At 51.0% G+C, this 21,811-nt stretch overlaps 2 protein-coding genes across 4 annotated transcripts in view; one reads left to right on the top strand and one right to left on the bottom strand.

Moving 5' to 3' along the window:
- Window positions 1-12,044, bottom strand: part of NISCH (nischarin) — a 32,872-nt gene extending 20,828 nt beyond the window's left edge. For all 3 annotated transcript variants that reach the window (XM_072941463.1, XM_072941464.1, XM_072941465.1), the window contains exons 1-4: window positions 11,804-12,044; window positions 9,586-9,669; window positions 8,711-8,893; window positions 316-364 (exon numbers count right to left, since the gene is read on the bottom strand). In XM_072941463.1, coding sequence (XP_072797564.1) covers window positions 316-364; window positions 8,711-8,893; window positions 9,586-9,669; window positions 11,804-11,899 — 412 coding nt within the window. In that variant the 5' untranslated portion in view covers window positions 11,900-12,044. The remainder of the gene's footprint in view (window positions 1-315; window positions 365-8,710; window positions 8,894-9,585; window positions 9,670-11,803) is intronic.
- A 1,893-nt stretch (window positions 12,045-13,937) lies between these two features.
- Window positions 13,938-16,895, top strand: TNNC1 (troponin C1, slow skeletal and cardiac type). The gene is made up of 6 exons (XM_006196388.4): window positions 13,938-14,023; window positions 15,483-15,513; window positions 15,735-15,881; window positions 16,166-16,280; window positions 16,486-16,622; window positions 16,707-16,895. The coding sequence occupies exons 1-6, from the start codon at window positions 14,000-14,002 to the stop codon at window positions 16,736-16,738; spliced, it is 486 nt and encodes a 161-aa protein (XP_006196450.1). The 5' UTR covers window positions 13,938-13,999; the 3' UTR covers window positions 16,739-16,895.
- The last annotated feature ends 4,916 nt before the right edge of the window (window positions 16,896-21,811 follow it).

Raw genomic sequence — 21,811 nt, 5'->3', positions numbered from 1 at the left:
AGGGCATGCCACCCACCTTCCAGAACCCCACCATAAGGCTCAGCAACAGATCCGGAGCCTGGAGTTAGCCCCCGAACAGGGAGCCAGGAGTCCTAAGGTGAAGGACGTAACTCCTCAGGCCTGCAGAGCAGGTCAGAGGGCAGGCTTGGCTGTGGACCAGGTGCCGGGATTTGGGCTACCCCAGGGAGATGGGCCCTGGCTGGGACTCACTTGGCAAAGAGCAACTGATGGGACTTCCGTGCCACCCTGGGCCCCCGGCTACCTAACAGGCCCAGGCCACTTGCACCCAGTATTTCAAGGACCCCAGACATATACCTTTTTCAAAGAGCTCCTCAGCCAGTGCTGCAGTGATGCCATTAATCTCCTGCAGAGAAAACAAAACCCAGTCAAAAAGTCCACCTGCCCCCCAGTCACCGGATTTGCCCATTTCCTGCTATCTACCCCTCTGCTGGTGCGATGCCAACTCTCCAGAAAGCGCAACAAAATGGAGAGAACAAACCTAAAATGAATCAAAGTGCTCAGAAAAGGAAACATTTCCAGTTATATGGACTTTTGAAATGACTCCTCAAAAGGAGAATGGGACAAACGAATGCTGCAACTCCAAGCCACTTGGGCACTAGCTGAGAACTCCAGGTCCGGGAGGCCTGCAAAGCTTTGCCATGTCAAGGGCTGGCCGGGAAGCCAGCAGCTCCCCAAACTGGCCCTTGGAGATTCCCAGGAGGCTGTGGTAGAGAGACAGTCCCGTTCCTCCTGGCAAAGAGGCTCTCATCACCCTGGCGAGAAAAAGGGCCTCCCATGCCAGGCGTGGGGGCGTGGGTCCGCAGTTCAGCTACTTGGGAGGCTGAGACGGGGGGAGGAAAAGGCCCCCCAGAGACAACCCTCCCTGAGAGCGACCACTTCCACTGACACTCATGCCCCAAAGTGCCTCAGGTTGGAGCAGCACCATCCTCTGCGCTCATCCCTTGAAGCCCTGCAGCAGTACCACCCGGCCCAGGGTCACGTTAAAGAGGCGGGAAGGATTTCCTTTCAGAGTGAGGGGGTGCAGGTGGCATGACAAGGACCAGCCTGCAGTTACATTAACAGCTAGTGTACTGGGGTCTTAATTTGTGCCCCGCAGAACAGCTCACTCCATCCTCTCAACGCCCTAGGCCAGGAAACCATTACTCTGAATTCTGTTTCACAGGTGAGCAAACTGAGGTAGAGAGGTACTGTCCTCCTCCCTGTGACAGGGCTAGAAACTAGCAAAGCCACACTCCCAAGCACTTGGCCTTGAAGCCTCTCTGTACACAACCGATTGCCTCAGTGCTTCTATGGTGTAACCGTGGGGCTGGCAGGGCCCCTGGGCCCTCAGCCCCACATCCTGCAGGTAAGGATTTAAACTAACAGATGGCAGCCGACAGGACATTTCGTAAACAGGTCCAGATGGAGACTGCATTGCCTTCATAATTCACAGGAACACCTCTGCCACCAGGGCACACAATTCACGTGTCCACGGGCCTGGAAAGGCACCCAGCTGCAGGAGACAGGGTGTCCTCTTCCTGTGTTTCTCTGTTGTTTGTCTCTTCCCTACCTCTTACACATAATGGATATTTTAAAGGTTGTTTATATGCTACAAATACCTTCTTCCTGTCTGTGCATGCTTTTCACCGGTGTTCACAGTGATTCTCCTGACAGAGAGGTTTGTCAAGTTTATGTTGTTTAACCGGTGATTCTTTTCTATTGTTACTTCTGGGACCTCTCCCCCCAACCCAAGATTGTAAGACATTCCCCTAGTTTCTTCTTTTAGTACTTCAAAGTATCTATATTATTAAGGGGGAAAAAAGGTGTTTCTTTCATCAGTTTATATATAGTAAGAGAATAACTACCCCCTTCCTCTCACAAACAAAAAGCTAAAGGGAGAAAAATAAGCAAACACAGCTCCAGCGTTAAGGGGCTCAAGAGTCCAGCAAGACTTAGGGTCAGATGTCAAAGAACCACCAGAGGGACAAAGCAGGATCTGAGCAGGAGAGGACCCATTAGTGAGGAGAGGCTTTCAAGTTCAACTTCAGTCTCTTGCAACAATGTAAATTTGCTTATGTTTCCCTTGGCTACTGTGAAGAACTGAAGATCAGTAAGACCTTGGAATGATCTGAACCCTTGTTTCTCCACCAAGGCTTTTAAGAACCGAGCCCTGTCTCCCCATCAGCACTGTCCCATTCTGCCTGCAGTCAGAATCGCCTGGAAACATACAGACTCCTGAGCGGTACCCAGGGGCTACGGATCTGCCCCCACCTCAATCCCCAGCCTTTCTGGCCCTGTGTCATTGACACTGGGGTTCCTAGAAGGTCTCACATGGGAAAAGGGCTCCCTGCCCACCATCAGTACCCGGCAACCCTCACCCTCAAAGTTACACTCCTTCGGGCAGCTGGAGTCAACACAAAGGAGATAGGGCTGGAATTTCCGGAAGACACAGAGAAGCTGAGAGACAGTAACAGCCAAAGATTCACGCTAAGCAGAGCACATGTTCTCACTTCCCAGCAATCTAAATCTAATTTAAACTACGTTAAGTAACAATTTCTTTCCTGCCTCTTGGGCCACAGGAAGTCCGCCCCCCCCGGCAACACTATCTACTTAGTTTCCCAGGCTGAACTCTTAATCAGAGGGGAATAAAGAAATGCCTCAGCACCCAAATCCAGAGTACTGTCTCCTCAGTGCTCCTGCTGAACTGTGGCCATGTGTGCAAAGGTAGGCAGAGTCAGGATGACACGGGGTCTCAGTGGGCCCCCCGTCTAAGCTGCTGCCCATTCCACACAGAGGTCACCTACGGAGACAGACGACTCCCCACACAATCCACCCAATCTGTGCTGAAGGGACCTGAAGTGCTTCGGGGTGCCACAAATGTCTAACTGAAGTAGAAAAATATTTTAAAGACCATTTTTTATACTTCAAAAAAATTTTTCAATTAAAAAAATTAGCTGCTCTTAAAAACTATAACACCCACCCCCAAATGCGTTACAGACCAATCAATCAGCCACTGCAAGGATCACGAGCAGGTGTGCAGCCTTGGGCAGTGGTGGGGCTGCACGCAGACACACCATGACCTGGTAAGGCCGTGGCTCAGCAACTAATGTTCCAACTGAGAACGTCTGTGTACACGGAACCCCACAACCAGGTGCACCCTGCAGCCCAGGAGCCTACTCAGTGAATAACCCCAGGCCAGCCTGATGCTTCTGCCTGGCACATGCTCAAGCACAGAATACATTAACAAGGAACTCAACTACACATCACTGGGTGGTTTATATACACATATGCAAGCGTGTGTGCTAAGGGCTGGGGGTCTTTTTTTAACATTTATCTCAGGCCTGTGATGAGGCATTCTGGCGGAAGTCAGATATATAACGTGCGTAAAAACTTCTGTACGTAAAAAAATCCCCACTGAAAGATTCAAGCCTAAACTTGGACTGAAGAGAGCTCCAAAATTGTAAGTTGCAAAGAAATCTGTTATCACTTACAGCCTCCTTACTCTGCAGCTAAGACAAATGCAGATGCATTTGTCTTAGCTGCAGGTGCTAAAGCTGCCATTAAGATGGTAACAGTTCTATGGTAATAGTTGTACTGTACCTCCTGATTTGAAATTTCAAAAAATGCCTTTATTCTAGCCAACTGGTTTTAAAATAAGAAAATGATACAAATGCCCCAGGTGACAAGAAGTGAGCGCTTTTCTGGACTGGGCTGACTAGGACAGCTGGTACTGGCTGGGACCTGGTGAGCCCCTGGTCGCTCTTCTAGGCCCCTCCCCTTCACTGCATGGTCTCCTCAAGGGCCCTGGGTCATCACTCTCCAGCTCTTAAGAGGAATGGGACACAGGTTAAATGACTGACTTGGAATAAACTGTCAGACAGCAGCAGGGCTGGAGACAAACTTGGCTCTGCCTGTCTTTCAAGTCCACTGTTAGACATTCTGACCCAAAGCGGCATGCTAGAATTCTCCATCAGATTCCACTTCACTGAATTTGAACACCTCTGCTCTAGAGGTTCTGGGATGAGGTCTGTCCCTGAGCGGGCAGGAGTACCAGGGCACAACCATCTGGAGGGAGACAGCACAGCAGCAGGCCGGGCAGAGGTGTGCCCTCTCACTGCAACACAGGGCTGCAAAGGCCCGGGACACCCCATCGCTGCTTGCTGGGGAGAGAAGCAGTGCTTTCCTTCCTTGCCATTAAAATCCACACTGCCGAAGAATGAAACTGGACCCCAATCTCACACCATATACAAAAATTCACTCAAAAGGGATAAAAGGACCTCGATATAAGAGCTAAAACTATAAAAACTCTAAGAAGAGAAACACAGTTGTAAATCTCTGTGACCTTGGATTAGGCAATGGTTTCTTAGATATGACACCAAAAACACAAGCAACCAAAAGAAAAAAATAGATAAACTTCATCAAGATCTAAACTTTGTGTGTTTCTAAGAACAGTATCAGGAAAATGAAGACAACACACGTATCTTACTTCTGATAAGGGTCTAATACCCAGAGTATATGAAGAATTCCTACAACTCAACAAAAAAAATTAACCTAATTTCTTTAAGTGCAAAGGATCTGAATACATTTCTCCAAAGGGGATATGCAAATATTCAATAAGCATTTGAAAAGCAGCTCAGTATTAGTAGTCATTAGCCAAATGCAAATTAAAACCACACTGAAACAGACACCACTTTTTGCCCACCAGGATGGCTACCAAAAAAGTGGGCAGTAACAAGTGTTGGCAAAGATGTGGGGAAATGAGAACCTACCTATTGCTGGTGGGAATGTAAAGTGCTGACACTATGGGAAAAAATGTGGCAATTCTTCAAGTTAAACAGACTTACCACGTAACCCAGCAATTCCATTCCTAGTATACACCCAACAGAAATGAAAATATAGGTCCATACCAAAACTCATATATGAATGTTCACAGCAGCAGTATTCATAAAAGCCAAAAAGTGGAAACAAATGTCCACCCACTGATAAACGGATAAACAAAAGGTGGTATATGCTAAAAATACAGCATTACTCAGCCATAGGATTGAAGTACTTATTTATGCTACAATGTGAATGGACCCTGAAAACACCATGCTAACTCAAAGAAGCCAGTCACAAAAGGTCACATGTTGTATGATCCCATTATTTATGAAATGTCCAGGATACACAAATCCATGAAGATGGAAAGCACATTAGCGATTGCTGACGGGTATACAGTTCCTTTCTGAGGTGATGGATGTTCTGGAATTAGACAGTGGTGGTGGATGCACAGCTCTGTTAATACACTAAAAACCAGAGACATGCACACTTTAAAAGAATGAATTTTACGGTATGTGAATTACACCTCATTTTTTAAAAAAAAATCCACACCTCAGCCAAACAGGGTTCCCTGGGTCCACCCTGTTCAAAGTCAGTCCCACAAGAGGTGGAGTGTGTTGGGAACCGTTTCAGAGAAGACACTGATGGGGCATAGGTTACCAGAAACACTCCCTAAGGGCTCCCAGCCTGTAAAAAAGGCTGACAAACCTTCTGGGGTCCTGTCTGTTGAAATTCACCTGAAGATCAAGCATAGTGATTCTCATTCAGGTGCAGTGTGCCCCCAGGTGGATATGTGGCTGTGCGTGCAAACATTTTTGGTTGTTACAACTTAGTAGCGGGTGTGAGGGAGGGTGCTCCTGGCATCTTGTGAGTAGAGGCCAGACATGCTGCTTAATAATGTACAGGATAAAATCCCCACAACAATCGTCCAGCCCAAGATGTCAATAGTGCCACAGCCGAGAAACCCTAATTTACCTGAATGATGGGTCAATCACTTTTTTTAAAACATTAGATTTATATAACCCAGGAGCCCTCCTGATAACAGTAATTTCAAAGATGTCCAAACTGCTCCAAGCAGTAGAGCATGCCTCAGATCAGAACCATAGGTGCAGGCAAACCTATCTCAAAAGAGCAGTCCAGGCCTTCCCATGCTCAGAGCAAACCCGAGGCAGCCAGGAGACCTCCTCCAAGGACCAGGTCTTAAGCAAGACTTACAAAGGGCTGCCCGTCAAGTTTTACCCTTAAATAGCTAATCAAAGCTTTCTGAAAGTACAGCGTTTCTTAAAATACTAACCAGTTAAGTTTATCCACAAGACTCACATAAGGAATGGACATTTTTTTCTCACATAAGGAAAGAAAATGTAAAAAAAAAAAAAAAAAAGTCTACAACAGGAAACCACTGCTAACCACATACACTGCTGGTATATGCCAAATGAAATCCAAAGCTATATATATATTCCGACATACATATGTGTATATATATATATCTCCCATCTGTAAATGCCACCCTTTCCCCACACGGCCCCTCCAAGCCGAGGGGCCCACTGCTAGTGCTATCACCAGACTTCTACGCTCTAACACTTCAAGAAAGGTTCAGCTGTCTTACTCAGAAAATACCTCAACAGTTATTTTTTTAAACAAGTTTGGGCCATTAATGGGGGAGGGTGTAGCTCAATTGGTAAAGTGCATGCTTAGCATGCATGAGGTCCTGGGTTCAATCCCCAGTACCTTCTCCAAAAATAAATATAAAAACTTGATTACCTCCCCCATCCCTCAGCCAAAATAAAATAATTAAATAATATGATGATAAATAAATTAAAAGTTTGGGCCATTAAGAACAACCCTTCCTAAAAGGCGAGCCTGAAAAGCGAGTGGGTTTTTTCCTATCTTCATCACATAAAGGGAAAACAACTGAATGTAAATTGTCCAAAAATCTACCACCCAAAGACAACTACTTCTAGTATTTTGATGTACAACCTTCTAGAATTTTCGTAGGTAAACCTATTCACACAACAGTCCAGAAGGGAGTAGCAAGATATATTTTAAAATGATGAAAGGGAAAAACCTACAACCAAGAAAACTCTATATAGCAACACTCTCGCTCAGATTTGATGGCGAAATCAAAAGCTTCACAGATAAACAAAAGCTACAAGAATTCAGCACCACCAAACCAGCTTTACAACAAATGTTAAAGGAACTTCTCTAGTCACCAAAACATAAGAGAACAAAAAGAACAAAACAAACAAACAAAAGACCTACAACACACTGCTTTGGTAGTTCAGGGTCTTTAATGGTTCCATATAAATTTTGGAATTGTTTGTCCTGGTTCTGTGAAAAATGTTGTGCGTACTTTGGCAGGGGCTGCACTGGATCTGTAGATTGCTTTGGGTAGTACAGTCGTTTTGATAATGTTGATTCTTCCAATCCAAGAACACAAGATGTATTTTCATTTCCTTGTATCATCTTCAATTTCCTTCATCAATGTTTTAGTTTTCAGAGTATAGGTAACCTCCTTGGTTAAGTTTATTTCTAGGTATTTTGTTGCTTTTGATGCAGTGAAAATGTTTGTGCCAGTTATAAAATTCTGGTTTTTGAAGTAGAAAAAGAAGTGAATGAAGGGCTGCAAATGGCAAAATATCCTTCTTTCTAATGAGTGAGTTGTATTCCATTACATATATATGCTGCATCTTCTTTATCCATTCACCTAATGATGTGCACTCCAAGATGCTTCCATATCTTGGCAATTATAATGTTGCTGTTAATAAAGGGATGTATGTATCTTTTTGAATTCTTATTTTGTTTGGCTTTATTCCTTTGATAACTATGTAAGTTTAAAAAGCTAAAGTTCTAAATGTTCTTAGAAACAATGAACAGTATGTATATGTGAATTTTAAAAAATACGGGCAGTATATTGTGTATATGCATTTACATGCAATATATTGTGTATGTGCAAATTGTAACAATTCTACCTAATAAAACTGAAAAACTTAAAAAAAGGAAGGTGAAAAAAATCTATTCACACAAACTTTTTAATAAAATTTTCTGGCCTGCTCTTTTCATACAGAAATATACTAGTTTTCCTACATCTAACAAATCCACTACACCACTATTTTCCCAGCAGCATAATATCCAAGTACACTGCTGCACCCTTTGTTTTTTCTTTTAAGTCACCTCCTGTTAGGCTTTTGATTATCTTCAGTATCTTGTTATAATCCTGGGCTGACTACCTTTGTACCTATATCCTTTTCTCAGTTGCCCAATTTTTTCCTTTAGAATAAATTCTCAGAAATGGAATTGGCTTTTTAACGTTTTGGTTTCACACTGCCAAACTTCCCTCCTTGAAGTGTGACAACTCATCCTGTCACCAGCAGCCCATGTAAGTTGCTCCCCCATTCAGAAGGGAGTTCAGAGCTGCTCAGAGACATACACTTCCCTCGGAGGAAGCCATCTACCCTCACTCAGCACCTGGACTTTGACAATGACCTAAGATGGCAGCATTCTGTCAACACAGATCGATCCCTGAATTAAGTCTTGAGCCAGGAACCAACAACTCAACAACAGTCTCTGTCAGGCGTCAGCTGTTTCTAATCTAACACCATCCATTTGGATGGAAACCTAGCTCAGATACCTGCAGGCTGCTTTTGCTAAATAAAATGCCTATGGTGGAGAAAAACCTCTCCGTGGCCACAGCCAGTCAGTCTAATTTAACACAAATCTGTCGATGACTGTGCCTCTGTCCATACCCAACCCCTTAAGTGATGTTCCTCCATCTTCTAACCTCAGGGTTGAACTCCAGCCCACCTCTCCTCAAAACTGAGGTCTACAAGGGTTTGCTGCCTGGAGGTCTGGTGGCTATGGGCTTGCAGGCAAAGGACAAAACCCAAGAGATACTTACGTAGAAGTGAAAATGCAAGAAATGAGCCAGCACTCTGGGGGCCACATCAGGGAAGGTGGCCAAGAGTGTCTGGAGGTAGACTTCCAGGTCCTTCTCCCTCTTTTCCACCAAGCTCCTGGAGTTCTTCCCAATTATCTTTTTGGGAGGAAGCAGACTCTTATCAATCTTCCTCTCGGCAACAAGCTGTAAGAAACGTAAGCATGTGAACCACAGACCAAGAGGTTCTACAGCTGTGCAAGGCCAAGGCAAGCAGCCTGGAGGCAAGTACCCCTCTTGGCAGTAGTGACAAGATTAGTTATCAAACGAGTACACCTGGAATCTCCAATTCAATTAGCACTAGAAATAGCAATTCAATTCTAGATGAGGAGCTCCACCTGGAGACATTCAACAAAATACCCTAAATCGAGGCCCCTAATATCACCATCTTCTCCAAACCAGGATGAAACCCAATCAGGGCGGTGGCCTATCTTTAAAACACTCTCATGCTGCAAATGACCCAGAGAAAGGTAGCTCTCGCCAAAAGCAAAGAAAGAAATGGAATCACACCCAAATGTTAAAGCACAGATTGTGGAATCGGTATAGTCAGGTGCATCAAGTTCAAACCTTTTCCCTCCTCAGGAAAACGGTCCCAGCATCTCAAATCCAAGCTAAGACTGGCAACTTCAAAACCAAAGTTCAAATATGCTCCTTGTATACTGTCTCACGCTAAGGCTGAACTCCCAGGATCCAGTCTTCTTGCCAGTTACATTAATAAACCTTATTAGTGTAACTGGCATAGAGACTATTTTGCCCTAAAACCAATGCATGGCATAATGGGAACTTGGTCTAAAATCCCCCTAGCCCTGAGACACAGGACCCCAGGAATCAAGGGTTACCTTTTCATGTAGATCATGGAAATCGCTGTAGCGGTGCTTGACTGTCCACTCATGGCTGCCATCAGTGACCTGGATGATGTAAACCTAAAAGAGAAAATCGACAGCCCTTGCTGGCCAGCAACAAGGAAAGCCCCACCCTACCCTCAAGGATAGCTGCAGAACACCCAGGCCCTCCCCATCCCCAGGCCAGTTAAGCTGCTCTTGCCCACCACCCTCTGCACCTGACCCTTACTGAGCAGCAGGACCCCCTCTCCGCTTCCTCCACAGCCCTAGCACTGGATCTGGCAGGCACATGGGACAAGTCTATGGCTCTATCCAACAGTGAGGATCAGAAAAGGTAGCTATCAAAGCAAGAATCTCCAGTTTTTTCACTCCAGCCTTCATGTAATTCAAAGCCCAATCCAACCTGAGCTGCAGGCAAGGAACGCCATTCCTTCTAAAGAAGGCAAAACAGGGTCAGGTTTGGCAGGACCAGCTTCTCTACTGTAACTTTTTCCTAGGTGCCCTAACTATATCCTGGAAGCAAGTCCTTTTCTAATGCTTTCAGCTGGTTCCCGGCTGTGATTCCTGCTGCTGAGCCAGGAGTCAAGGCACTAGGAAGCTGATGGAAGGGCAGTGATAGACAAGCCCTAACAGAAGGGAACAGGCCTTGGAGTCAAGGAAGACCTGGGTTCAAAACCTGATTCTGCCATTTCCTGGCTATGGTTTGTGTACGTCACTTACATAAGTGATTGGGAGCCTAAGTTCTCACTGAGCCTCAGCTCCTCCATCTTAAAATCTGGTAGGTTTAAGATCAAATAAATGCACGCACAGTACTTTGTACGGGGCCTTACATGTAGAAAATGTTCAATCAAAGGTAGATGTGTTAATAATATTCAACTCATGTAACTGGACACAAGATGGGCTGGATCATCACCTCCCCCACACCCATTCAGAGAAGGGGATCAGCCCTGCAGAACAAGGAGAGCTTTTTGGAGCTAACCCCCTAAGCTGAATGCAGTGCAGGGGTGACAGCCAGCCAGCCATCAGCTCAGAGACCTCGACCCTCACCTGGTGAGGCCCCCTCTGCTAGTGCCCCGCCCCTCTCTGCAGCACGCAGGGAAGGGGAGGAGAAAATAATCAGCTCAGCTGAAGCCTGGATGAAGGAGCAGCCATTTCCCCAGGGCCAGCCTGTTGCTCCAGGATCCGCCCCCAGCCCCCCTTCCCAGCCTTGCAGCTTCCCTCCTCCTCCGGCCCAGGAAATAAGAAAGAGCCAGAGGAATGACCCTCAGGAGGAGGGTTAGGATGAGGGCCAAGGGCTGGGCCAAAGCCCCCCACCACTACTCACCCTCCGGGAACAAAGGACAGGAGGCAGGAGGTGCTGAGGACGCCCCTACCCCAGGGCCAGTCCCTGCCAGGCAGCCTATCAGGCCCATAGGCCTGGTGTTCAACCCCATTCAGAACCAGAAGAGCCTCTAACTCCATAACAATCTGAAACTTACCCCCTTTTCTCTTCTTTATCTCCCCCATAGCTTTGAAGTGTGCGTGGGCAGATTGCTGCCCTAACTCACCCTCACAACCCAAAGCAAGGAAGACCCCTAAGGTTCCTGGGTCTTGGACTTTCAGCCCTAAGGGACTGCCTCAATTCCCGGTTCTTATCTCTGAGCCCCCCATTCTTATCTGATCCCCAGAGCATTCCGGGCCCCAGATCCCCCGTTCCCTTACAGAGCAAATTTCAATTGCAACCTCAGCTTCCCCCTCCCCGATCAAGGCCCCGCCCCCTCTCCTTTTTGACCTGCAGAGGCCTGACCCTTTCTCCTGATTCCATCCATCAGAGACCCCCCCTTAATCCCCTCCTCCCGGACCCCCTGTCATGTCCTCCCAGGCCGACACCCTTCCATGGCTAGAGAATCAAGAGGGGCCTCCCCCTCATCTAGACTTCTGTCGTCCGCAGACCCTCTTTATTCCCTGACCCTCCCCAACCCTAGCCTTTTTCTAAACACGTACCCTTCCAAAGCCCCTACCCTGGGCCCCAACCACGACCCTCTTTCCAGACCTGCGGGACCCAGGGTCCTTCCCCAGATTCTGTTATCCCAGGCCCCCTCCTCCAAGTCGCAGCCCCTCTACCCTATCCCCTCCGGTTCCCGGGCCCAGACCCCCTCCCCAACCCCCCACCCCCCGACGCAGACTCCGCGTTCCAGCCGCCACCCTAGTTCGGGCGTCCGAGCCCCCAGCACACCGTATATGTGTCCACGAGCTCAGAGCCCACGACGCGCGCCTCCTTGGCCGGCTCGGCCTCCCGCTCGGGGCCGAAGCTGCGCGCCGCGGCCGCCATGTTCCGGGATTCGCCTCCGCCGCTGCCGCCGCCCGGCGCAGACTGGCAGCAGCAGGGGGCGGGGTCAACGTCCCATCGCCCCCCGGCTCCCACCGCCCCCCGCCCCCGCTGCGCGCCGTGCAGCCATGTTGGCCCCACCAACTCCTCGAGCCCCCGCCCCGCCCCGCCCCTCGCGCCTAATTGACAGCAGCTGCGAACAACGCGCGTGCGCAGGCCGCCCGGGCCGGTCTTGCGTAATCTGTACCTGCGTGGCACCACCCGCCCCGCTCCTCGCAGCCTAGGGGAAACTGAGGTCCCAGGCGGGGATTGCTCTAGGCGTTGCCACTCGGTACCCGGGAAGGGTACCTCCTAGGCTGCCCGAAGCAAGTGACTTGCTTCACCCGGCCTCAGTATCCCTCTCCGGAAAAGAGAGACAGTAATCACTTTTCACCTGGCTCTTGGGCTTATTCCCTGTAGGGCACGAGAAGGTTGGAGAAGAAAGGTATGAGCTGTGCCTAAAGCCCAAGCAGGACAGAATAACTCTGGTCCAGTTCTTAACCTTCAAGACTCAGAGATCTCTTCTGTCACATGGACTCCTGCAATGCCTGGCAGGCAAGGCAAGGAGCTGCTGTGGTTATCAAGAGGGGGCTCTGTATGAAGAAGGGGGTGAAGGGTTGTAGGGTGAGGTGGAAGGAAGGGATGTGTGCGGGCCATCCAGCACAAGATGGTGTCCTAGCAGAGCTTAAAATGATGGGGGAGGAGGGTTGGGCAGCAGGAACTACAACGCTGGAAAGGGGAAGCACAGGCATAGAGAAGGAGCCCTAACCCAGGGAAAGACCCAGACCTAGAGGAGGAAAGTGGTAACCCAGCTGGAGCGGGAGTCTTACACAGATGATGTAATAGAAAAGAACAAATCTGACTCCATATTAGATCTGTTCCTTTGACTTTAACCTTGTCTCTGTTTCCTAGGCTTAGTCTTGCTGGTTCTGCACCTTTTGTAAAATAATGTTGCCTATAGCCTGAAATAAACTGGATAGCCTATTCTAAGGCTCTGACCTTTAAGTATATTAACACTTTTCCATTCCTATAAAGAAATAGGAAAATAGAAAATAACGTTTGTTTTGTTGGAGGTTAATAGGGACACCATGATCTGACCCATGTGGACAGCTGCAAGAACAAAGAACTCCTACACCAAGAAGTTTGCAGCAACACAACATACCCCCTCCCCTCTTATACTAAAGGATCCTGAATTCTGACTTGGGTAAGATGGTTCTCTTGGACATTAGTCTGCCATCTTCCTGGTCTGCCAGCTTTCTGAATAAAGTCGCTATTCCTTGCCCAAAAACCTTGTCTCCTGATTTATTGGCCTGTTGTGCGGTGAGCAAAACAAGTTTGGACTCAGTAATCATGAGGCATCTGTAGGTGTGTTTGTTGAATGACTAGTTGAGTGCGGTCAAGCCCAGAGCTAGTACTACTCTCTCCAGGGAGATGAGATCTTGGGCATGGCTCCTCTGGGACACCTGGCAGAAGGGCAACAGAATACTCTCTCCTAAGGTAGGTCAGTGCCTTCTTTCCCCACCAGTTCCACAGCACCATACTCTGAGCTTGACATTGAAGTCTCCTCTTGGAAAGACCTTACACTTCTAGCCTCTCCCTGCATACTGCTGCCCCCCACTTCAGAAAGGTTTAATTTAAGGCAGGGGATGCCAAGCCAGCCAGACCTTGAGCAAGTCACGACCACTCCAGGAGACTCACCCACCTCCCTGGTTGGGTAGGAGTTGAGCTGCTGTGTGTAGGGGCCTGGCCTGGGACCCACTACATTGCAGCTTCTATCTCATCCTGGGCTCGTGTTTTCATTCATTCAAAAAACCTTCCTAGAGAATCCCCTGGGGGAATGGGGGACAGAGGGAAAGAGACCTGGTCCTTGCAGCCCTTCATCTGCTCCTTGCCCTGGGCAGAGGACACAGGGATTCAGGCCAGTGTGAGATCACCAGAGCTGGGGGAGGGAGTAGAGGATACTGCAGACAGGGGTGGGCTGGGCGGGGAATGTGGCGGGCAGGGCTATTTAAGCCCAGGGCCGCTGGCAACCCCAGCAGCCTGACTGCCCTGTGAGCCGCCAGTATGGATGACATCTACAAGGCTGCGGTGAGGGCTGGGCTGGGGCTGGGCTGGGGTGGGTGGGTCCACGGGGGGGCTCATTCAGCTCAGGATGGGAGGCAAGCTCAACCCAAAGGAGTGATGGGGACCCCAGGTACTTACAGCCCAGGCCCTCAAGGGGACGGTGGGTCTAGAGTTCGGGGGTGCGGGAGGGGTGAAGAGTTTAGGGTTTGGAAGGAATTGTCAGGGTGGGTGGAGAAGGACATCACAGCTTTAGCATTGCGTCTGCCCCTGTCTCCAAACACCGCTGTAGTCCGAGTCACTGTCTCTCAGCCACATCTCTGCATTTGAGTCTCTAGTCTCTGGACCTTTGCCTTTCCCAGTCTCTTTCTGTCTCTTTGTTCCTCCCAAATTCTCCCTCTGAGGCTCTGTTGCTGCTTCCCTGTCCCCATCCCCCATTTCTGCCCCTTGTATTCTGTTTCTCACATGCTCCCTTGGCTAGCTGAAGATGCTGTGGAGGGTGGGCTGGGGTTATGAGGAGGGGGTTGCAGAGCTGGTATCCTGAGCTGGAGAAGAGGCTTTGAAGTTTGAGGGAGGCAGGGAGGGACCAGGAGGGAGAGCTGGGAAGAAGGAACAGAGAACTGGGGCCCCAGCTCTCAACTGGCCTAGCAGGCTTAGGGCTCAGTGGCTTAGCCAGGGGTACAGGCTGGAGGGGCCACTAAGGGGCTTCAGATGATATTTCATCATGAGAAGGAGGTGTTGTGGACCTCCCCCCACCACAGAGACAAGGACATCTGACATAGACAGCTGTCCCCAAGGGAACCCCTCCCTCAGCCCCAGAAAGTATGTCCCCACCCCTGGGCAGGGAGGGGCTAGAGCTGGTTCTGGGGGCCCCCCTGCCTATCTTGCAGAAGTCCATGGAGCTGGGGGTGGGGGAAGCCCTCCACCCCGTGCCCATACAAGGCCTGACGGGGCTGGGGACTAATTTTGGCTCCTGAGGCACCAGCAGGCCAGGGGGCCAGATAACGCTGCCCCACCCCCTGCATGCCAGAGTCCCCAGAACAATCACCAGGTTTAACTTTGTCCCCCGTTAAAAATAGCCCAGTGGCCACCCCGGTCAGGTTACAGTGGGTGGCTTTGCCCACCCCCACACTGTTTTTATTGTCCCAGCCTGAGGGACAGCTGTCTCTCAGGCCACTCAGCTTGGGCTTCAGCAGGGGGGCTGAAAGGGCATTGAGTGGTCACTAACTATTGTCACTCAGGGTCACCTTGGTCCTGGAAGGGGTACCCACCTGTCACCCTGGCCCTGAGCCCTGCCTCAGTGAGGCCAGCAGGGTCACCTCAGGGCTTTGGGGGCAGGGAGAGAGAACGAGGCCTCTGCTCTGTGACCTGGGAATGGCCTACCTCTTCTTGGCTTCAGTCTTCCCACCTGTGGAATGGGTTAGTTTCCTCAACAGCAGCTAAGGCCTGACTGAGCCTGAGTCCTGAGACCTCTTTTTCTCTCCAGGTAGAGCAGCTGACAGAAGAGCAGAAAAATGGTGAGTACCCGAATATGCATGTGTAGGAACAGCAGGGTGGGGCTTGGGGAGCATGAAGACCCCAGGCTGGAGATCAGAGGTGGAGGTCCCCCTCCACATGACCTCATAGGTCTTGGAGGGAAGTGGGTAGGTTAGCAGGTGGCCCAGGTGAACTGGCCTTCTGGGTTCCTGGCTGCTGAGCCCCTGCCGCTTTGTTCCCCTTCCTCCCCTATCGGACACAGAGTTCAAGGCAGCCTTTGACATCTTTGTGCTGGGCGCCGAGGATGGCTGCATCAGCACCAAGGAGCTGGGCAAAGTGATGAGGATGCTGGGCCAGAACCCCACACCTGAGGAGCTGCAGGAGATGATTGATGAGGTGGATGAAGATGGTGAGCCCCTTTGCACCCCCCACCAACCCCGACCCAAGACCCATAGCACCCCCCAGCTCACTGGGAACCTGAATCCCAGCTCTGCCACTTGTTACTCTGTGCCCTTAAAGAAGCTGTTTAGTCTCTCTGAGCCTTGGCTGTCTCATCTATAAAATGGGCACAAGGACCACACTTGCCTCTCAGAGTTGGCGTAAAGATGCAATGAGAACACTAGGGTCTGGCGTCAAGGGCAGTGCCAGCCATTCTGACCATCCCTCTCAAATGGCTGTGCCACCCACCCCCAGGCAGCGGCACAGTAGACTTCGATGAGTTCTTGGTCATGATGGTTCGGTGCATGAAGGATGACAGCAAAGGGAAGTCTGAGGAGGAGCTTTCTGACCTCTTCCGCATGTTTGACAAGTGAGTGTGACCCTTGACCTCTGACCCCCACTCTAGCAGAGATGGGGAGAGGGGGATAGTCTTGTGCCCTTCAGGCCTCAGTAAGGGAGTGGGCTGCCCCATCTCCCAGTGGCCCTTCCCTGCCCCCCCGGGGTCATGGTGGGGCTGCCTCTTCCCATCCATCCCCACAAACTGGGCTCTGAGGCCCTCCTCACCCACCTGGCAGAAATGCTGATGGCTACATCGACCTGGAGGAGCTGAAGATAATGCTTCAGGCTACCGGTGAGACCATCACAGAGGACGACATTGAGGAGCTCATGAAGGACGGTGACAAGAACAATGACGGCCGCATTGACTATGATGGTGAGTGGGGGTGGCGCTGGATCCCCTGCTGCCCATGCCCTGCCCAGCCCCCACTGCTGACCTCGTCTGCCCCTCTCTCCACAGAGTTCCTGGAGTTCATGAAGGGGGTGGAGTAGACACTGATCTACGCCCAGAGCTGCCTGTGCCACCTTCCAACTCCAGCCGGGCCCCGGGGTGGGGGTAGGAGCCCGGGGTCCCCAGGGTGTGAACTTGGGCCCTCCCTGACTACCTCTCCCAGCGCTGTCCTGGGGAATGCAAATAAAGCCCTGCTCCCTGGAGGCCTAGTGTCTGGCTTTCATTCCTAACTCTTCTGCAGGGTTCAGGCCAGCTCATGCTCTCACCATCCTGCCTTCTGCAGGAGGGGTTAGATTAAATCAGAGACCACCACGCTCCATACCCTACTGGCTCCTCTCCATAACTGCTGGTACCTAGGCCTCATCTCCAGTAATTCCATGTCCGGACTCTGCTGTGGCCCAAGAATCTGCATTTCACAGGCTCCTGAGGGCCATGGCTTTAGTCAACCAGTTGACAGCCGAACGGTCCTGTACTTGGAGAGAGCAGTCATTGCAGCACTGGGCTAGGCCTGGATGCCGCTTGGCACAGCAGGCCCAGCTGCTTCTCAGTTCTGGCTGGGGAGAAGCAGGGCACTGCAGGGGCCCAGCAGGCCTGCAGCTCCTGTCTTTCTGCCCACTCACTTGGGTTTCCTGCTGGCAACATCGATTCCCAGGGACCAAGGAGCATATCATCTACTCTACCTCCCCTTGCCCATTTGACAGGTAAGTACCCTAGGGTCCAGAGGCTTGGGGGCCTGTCAAGGTCACCAGTGAGTCTGGGGGAGAGCAGGGCCACCTGGCTCCCAGCTGAGGATTCTGTCTGATGGAATAGGTCCACATGGGCATAATTTCCAGTTCTCATGAACCTCAGCAGCTCCAGCAACCCACTCTCCCTCCCTGACAGGGAATGGAGGCACAGGGCCTGGTGGCTCTCAGCTTAGTCAGGTACCCAGGCCAGAGCTACAGCCAGAACAGTGAAATTGGCTTTGGGGAGGTGGGGGGCTGCAAGGAAGTGGAGGTGTCAGCAGTGGTGCTTGTAAGAGGGACAGCTGCCACTGTGCCTAGGTTCCAGCCAGAATGTCAACAGCTGTCCCTGCTCCACTCAGCCACTCCACAGCTTTCCCACCTGTGCACCAGCCTTGGCATCCCCCACACAGGCTCAGCATTCCAGAGACAGTCTTCGAATTCTGGAGATGCCTCCAGTGGAGGCCAAAGCTGTCAGGAGCTGCCTGGTCCCTGGAGAGACCTGGGGGGGAAGGTAGAAGTTCTCCTCAGGCCTGCTCTTAGGAGCTGGAAAACTCAAGGACCTACATGTACACCAAGGAATGATGACATTTCATGAGAGGAGGCAGGGCCACAGTGGGCACCAGCAGTGCACCATTCCAGGGTTTAGTCACACCCTTACCATGTGTCCAGCACTGGCTGGATGCTGGGACCCTTCAGAAGGAGGGCAGACATTGATTTTGTAGGAAGACAACTCAGGAAGACAAAGAGGGGGATGAGTGCAGTGAGGAAACCAATGTGGTGCTGGAAGGGGGATGGTAGTGGTGTGGTGGCCTTGAGATAGGATGGTCTTGGGATGCTTCCTGGAGGAGCTGGCACTGAACTGAGGCCTGAAGAACCACAGGGGACCAGCCTTGGAAGGGCATGGGGAAAGATGCCCTTCTCAGCATTGGGCCGGGTGCTGAGCCCCAGCAGCTTTAGGATGAGAAGGCCTGGTGACGCTCAGCACAGTGGAGCGAGATGGGTGGATTCAGGGCTTGTTTTGGAACTAGAATTGACAGACCTCACTGAAGGATTGAATGTAGCAAGTCAAGGATGACCTTTCATTTCAAGAATGAAACTACCATTTCCTGAGATATGGAAGCCTGAGGGAGGCACAGGTTCTTGGAGTGGGGTATTGGGAAGTGGAGGTTCCTTTTTCCCTTTTGATTTCTTTTTAAATTTTCTAACTTTTCATTTTAAAATTCCAGGCTTTCAAAAAATAGTGCAAAGAAGTCCCACTTATGCTTCACACAGCTGCCCCAAACGTGAACATTTTAAATACCCACAATGATCAAACCCAGGAAATTAACACTGACACTTCACCACTAACTCATCTGCTAACCTCACGCAAATTTGTCAGTTGCTCTAAGAAGTCCTCTTCCTGGACCAGGATCCAAACAAGGATCACAAGTTGTGTCTTGTCATTCTGTCCTCTTACTCTGGATCCACGCTGGGCAAGGAGAAAGGGGGGCTCAAGGAAATGATGGCAGAATTGTGGCAGTGGGAATGCTGAGCACAGGAGGTGGTATCAGAAGTGGGATGTTCTGAACAGAGAAACTTCTGAGCTGAAGGCCACGTCCTCATTGGTGGTGACTTGGAAGATGGGTAGCTGAGGTGGGGGAGACAGTAACTGGCAGTGAGGTGGACAATGACTGGGTGAACCCAGGGCATATGGGATGATGATGGAATTGGGGGAGGAGAAGAGAGAAACCCGAAGAGTTAAACCCTCTGCAAATGAAATAGAAGGAAGACTGGGCCAGCTACAAAGAGGACACGAGGAGAGGGGTGGCTGGATGATGCCTTAAAGAAGGGGTCCACAGGTAGGGAACCAGTGGGATTGTCCCAGTATCTCTGTTTCAGAATTATGTTGGTGGAGGAGGGACTGGGGGCATCTATTCCTTCCAGGAATGCCCACCCCAGAACTCTAGCTGGCAGAGGCTGGGTTGTGACCCTCCACATGCCTACCTGGCGGCAACTGGTGCATGACAACATTCACACAGATATACAGCCAAGGGCTGACAAGTTCCCACCAGCACATAGCACTGCACTCCCCTCCATACATAACCCAGTTGTGACTATTTTGTTGTGTTCAGTCCTCTCCATTTCTTCTGGGCTGAATTATCCTTTGCCTAGATGTGCTGCCGCCATGAAGCCTCCCTTGACTTTCCCCATCAGAAATCACTGGAGCATCTCCCACTGCCCCTGCCTCTTCGTGTTAATAGTTTCCTCTTTTCTGCCTGCCATCCCAAGAGGCTGTGGTTTCTGCTGGGTGGCCCCATTGTCCATCACAGGGCCTGATGCAGCAGGCAGCTTTAGGACCTCCTGCAATTCCTACTTTGTCCATTAGATGGCACAAGATGCCTGTAGCTGGGCCCGTTGGTCCCAGATCTCAGGGGTATCCTTGGGGTCTTTTCCCCCTGTGCAGCCAGCAAGCAGAGATCTTTACAGAAGATCCTTACCCCCTTCCCAGACTGGGAAACAGGCCCAGAGAGGAAAAGGGCCTGCTCGAGGCCATACAACAAGTTTAGAGCTCAGGCTCCCAGCCCCTGCTGCAGGCTACTTTTCTGCAGTGTGAAATGGGCCATCCCTCCATCCTGCTTCAGAAGACCAGGGCCGCCCCTGCAGCCCCAGATGGGGACCTGGCTGAGCTTAGATCCCCAGGGTGAGCTGGCAGGCTGAGGAGATGCTGGGGCTGCCGCCCACAGCTGGTGTCCACGTGTTGACTAGGGGCTGTCTGCCTCAATCTCCAGCCTAACCTGGACTATGGGCCAAAACATCTCCCTAGGGAAATGGACACAGAGGGCCCAGGATATGATCGCCACCATGGCAGACCTTGCACAAGCACCCCTCACCAGTTTATAGAACCTATTACATTCAAAATAGTTGGTCCCTGGCTCTGGAAGGAGACTGAGACCCAGAGAGGGAAGGGCCTTGGCTTAGGTTCTCCTGGGGAGCCAGAGGCAGGGTGGCCTCCCTGAGTAGCCCCTTCCCCAATCCCAGGTCAGGAGCATGTATATGTCAGGGAGAGATGGAGGCGGGGAGACAGGGTCCAGGTCCTTGGGTCCTTCTCATGCTGATTTAAGAGGCTGATCTGTTTCCCTTTCAGGAATGAGCTAGGAAAGGAAGTGAGGCCTCAGTACCCTCAGGAGCCTGAGAAGCAAAAGGAGTCCCAGGAAGGGGCAGGGCTGAGCAGGACCTGTCCTTACCCTGCGATATGGCCTGGGCCTGGTCCTTCCCTCTCTAATGCCCCAACATTTTCTGACCACCCTTTGAGGGCTCAGGCTGGCCCATCTGGGAGCATCTAACTTGCAGGCATTTCTAGAATCCTGGGAGCACAAATTCTGACTCAAGTTTGAAATCTTAGTACCCAGGGCCTCAGATTCTGTGGGTAGGAGTCTGGGGTGGGGCAGCTGTAGTGGGTGGAGACGGGCTACTATTGGGGAGGGGCATAGGGAGGTCTCCTCACTTGCCCTTATTCAGTCCCTCAGCCTCATCCCCACCTTGTTTCTCTTCTGTGACTCTTCTGCCCCTAAATCAGAGCTCAGAGCAGAGGTCGTGGGGGTACGAGCACCCTCCCCCCACCCTCAATCTGGAGGAATCATAGGCCAGCAGACAGGAACTCGGGAAAGAACCCACCACTCACCTGGTGACACTCTGGGCCCTGGTAGGACTGGAGGACTAAGGGAGGCTGGGTAATGGGGGGTTCCCTGGCATGGGGGTAGACCTTGTCCCCTGCCCCAGTGAGCTGGGATGAGACCCAAAGGCCACACAGGAACAGGTCTGGGTGGAAGAGTCTGGGCATTCATCTCTTGCCAATATCAGATCTGTGAAGTGTGGCCAGACCTCAAGCCCCCATCCAAAACAGGGAGCCCCTTGGGCTGGAATGACCATCACCGCCGACCCCCTGCCCCAGGCAACTTGGGCCCTGCCAGCGGAGCTAGGGAGCCAGGCCAAGGATTCAGGGGTCTAGACCCTTGGTGTCAGGGACCTGAGTCCGGAATCAGTTTGTGGGATTCTCTTTCATGGGCACTGGAGGGGCAGGGAGCAAAGGAGAGCCCAGCTAGACCCTCACCCAGCCCAGCAACCTCTGATCTCTGATTTCCCTTCCAGGCTATCTCCCCCCTTGACATTTTGCTGGAGCCTGGGGACTTGGGTTTGTGGACATTTCTGTATAAATCATCCACATCCCAGCTGGGAAAAGAGTCTCCCCAATTAGGAACCAGCCAATCTGACACAGAGGCATCAACTGGGCCAACCGAGGTGGAGGGAGAGGCTGCAGGTGGATGACTGGGCACTGGTCCCCTCCCTCTTCCTCCCCGCCTTCCTGGCCTGGGACGGGGTGGAGCTGCTGCTTTATAAGTGGCAGGCCTG

The sequence above is a fragment of the Vicugna pacos genome, chromosome 17 (assembly GCF_048564905.1).
Source record: "Vicugna pacos chromosome 17, VicPac4, whole genome shotgun sequence".
Taxonomy (NCBI): Eukaryota; Metazoa; Chordata; class Mammalia; order Artiodactyla; family Camelidae; genus Vicugna; species Vicugna pacos.
This window is presented reverse-complemented; position numbering and strand designations above follow the sequence as displayed.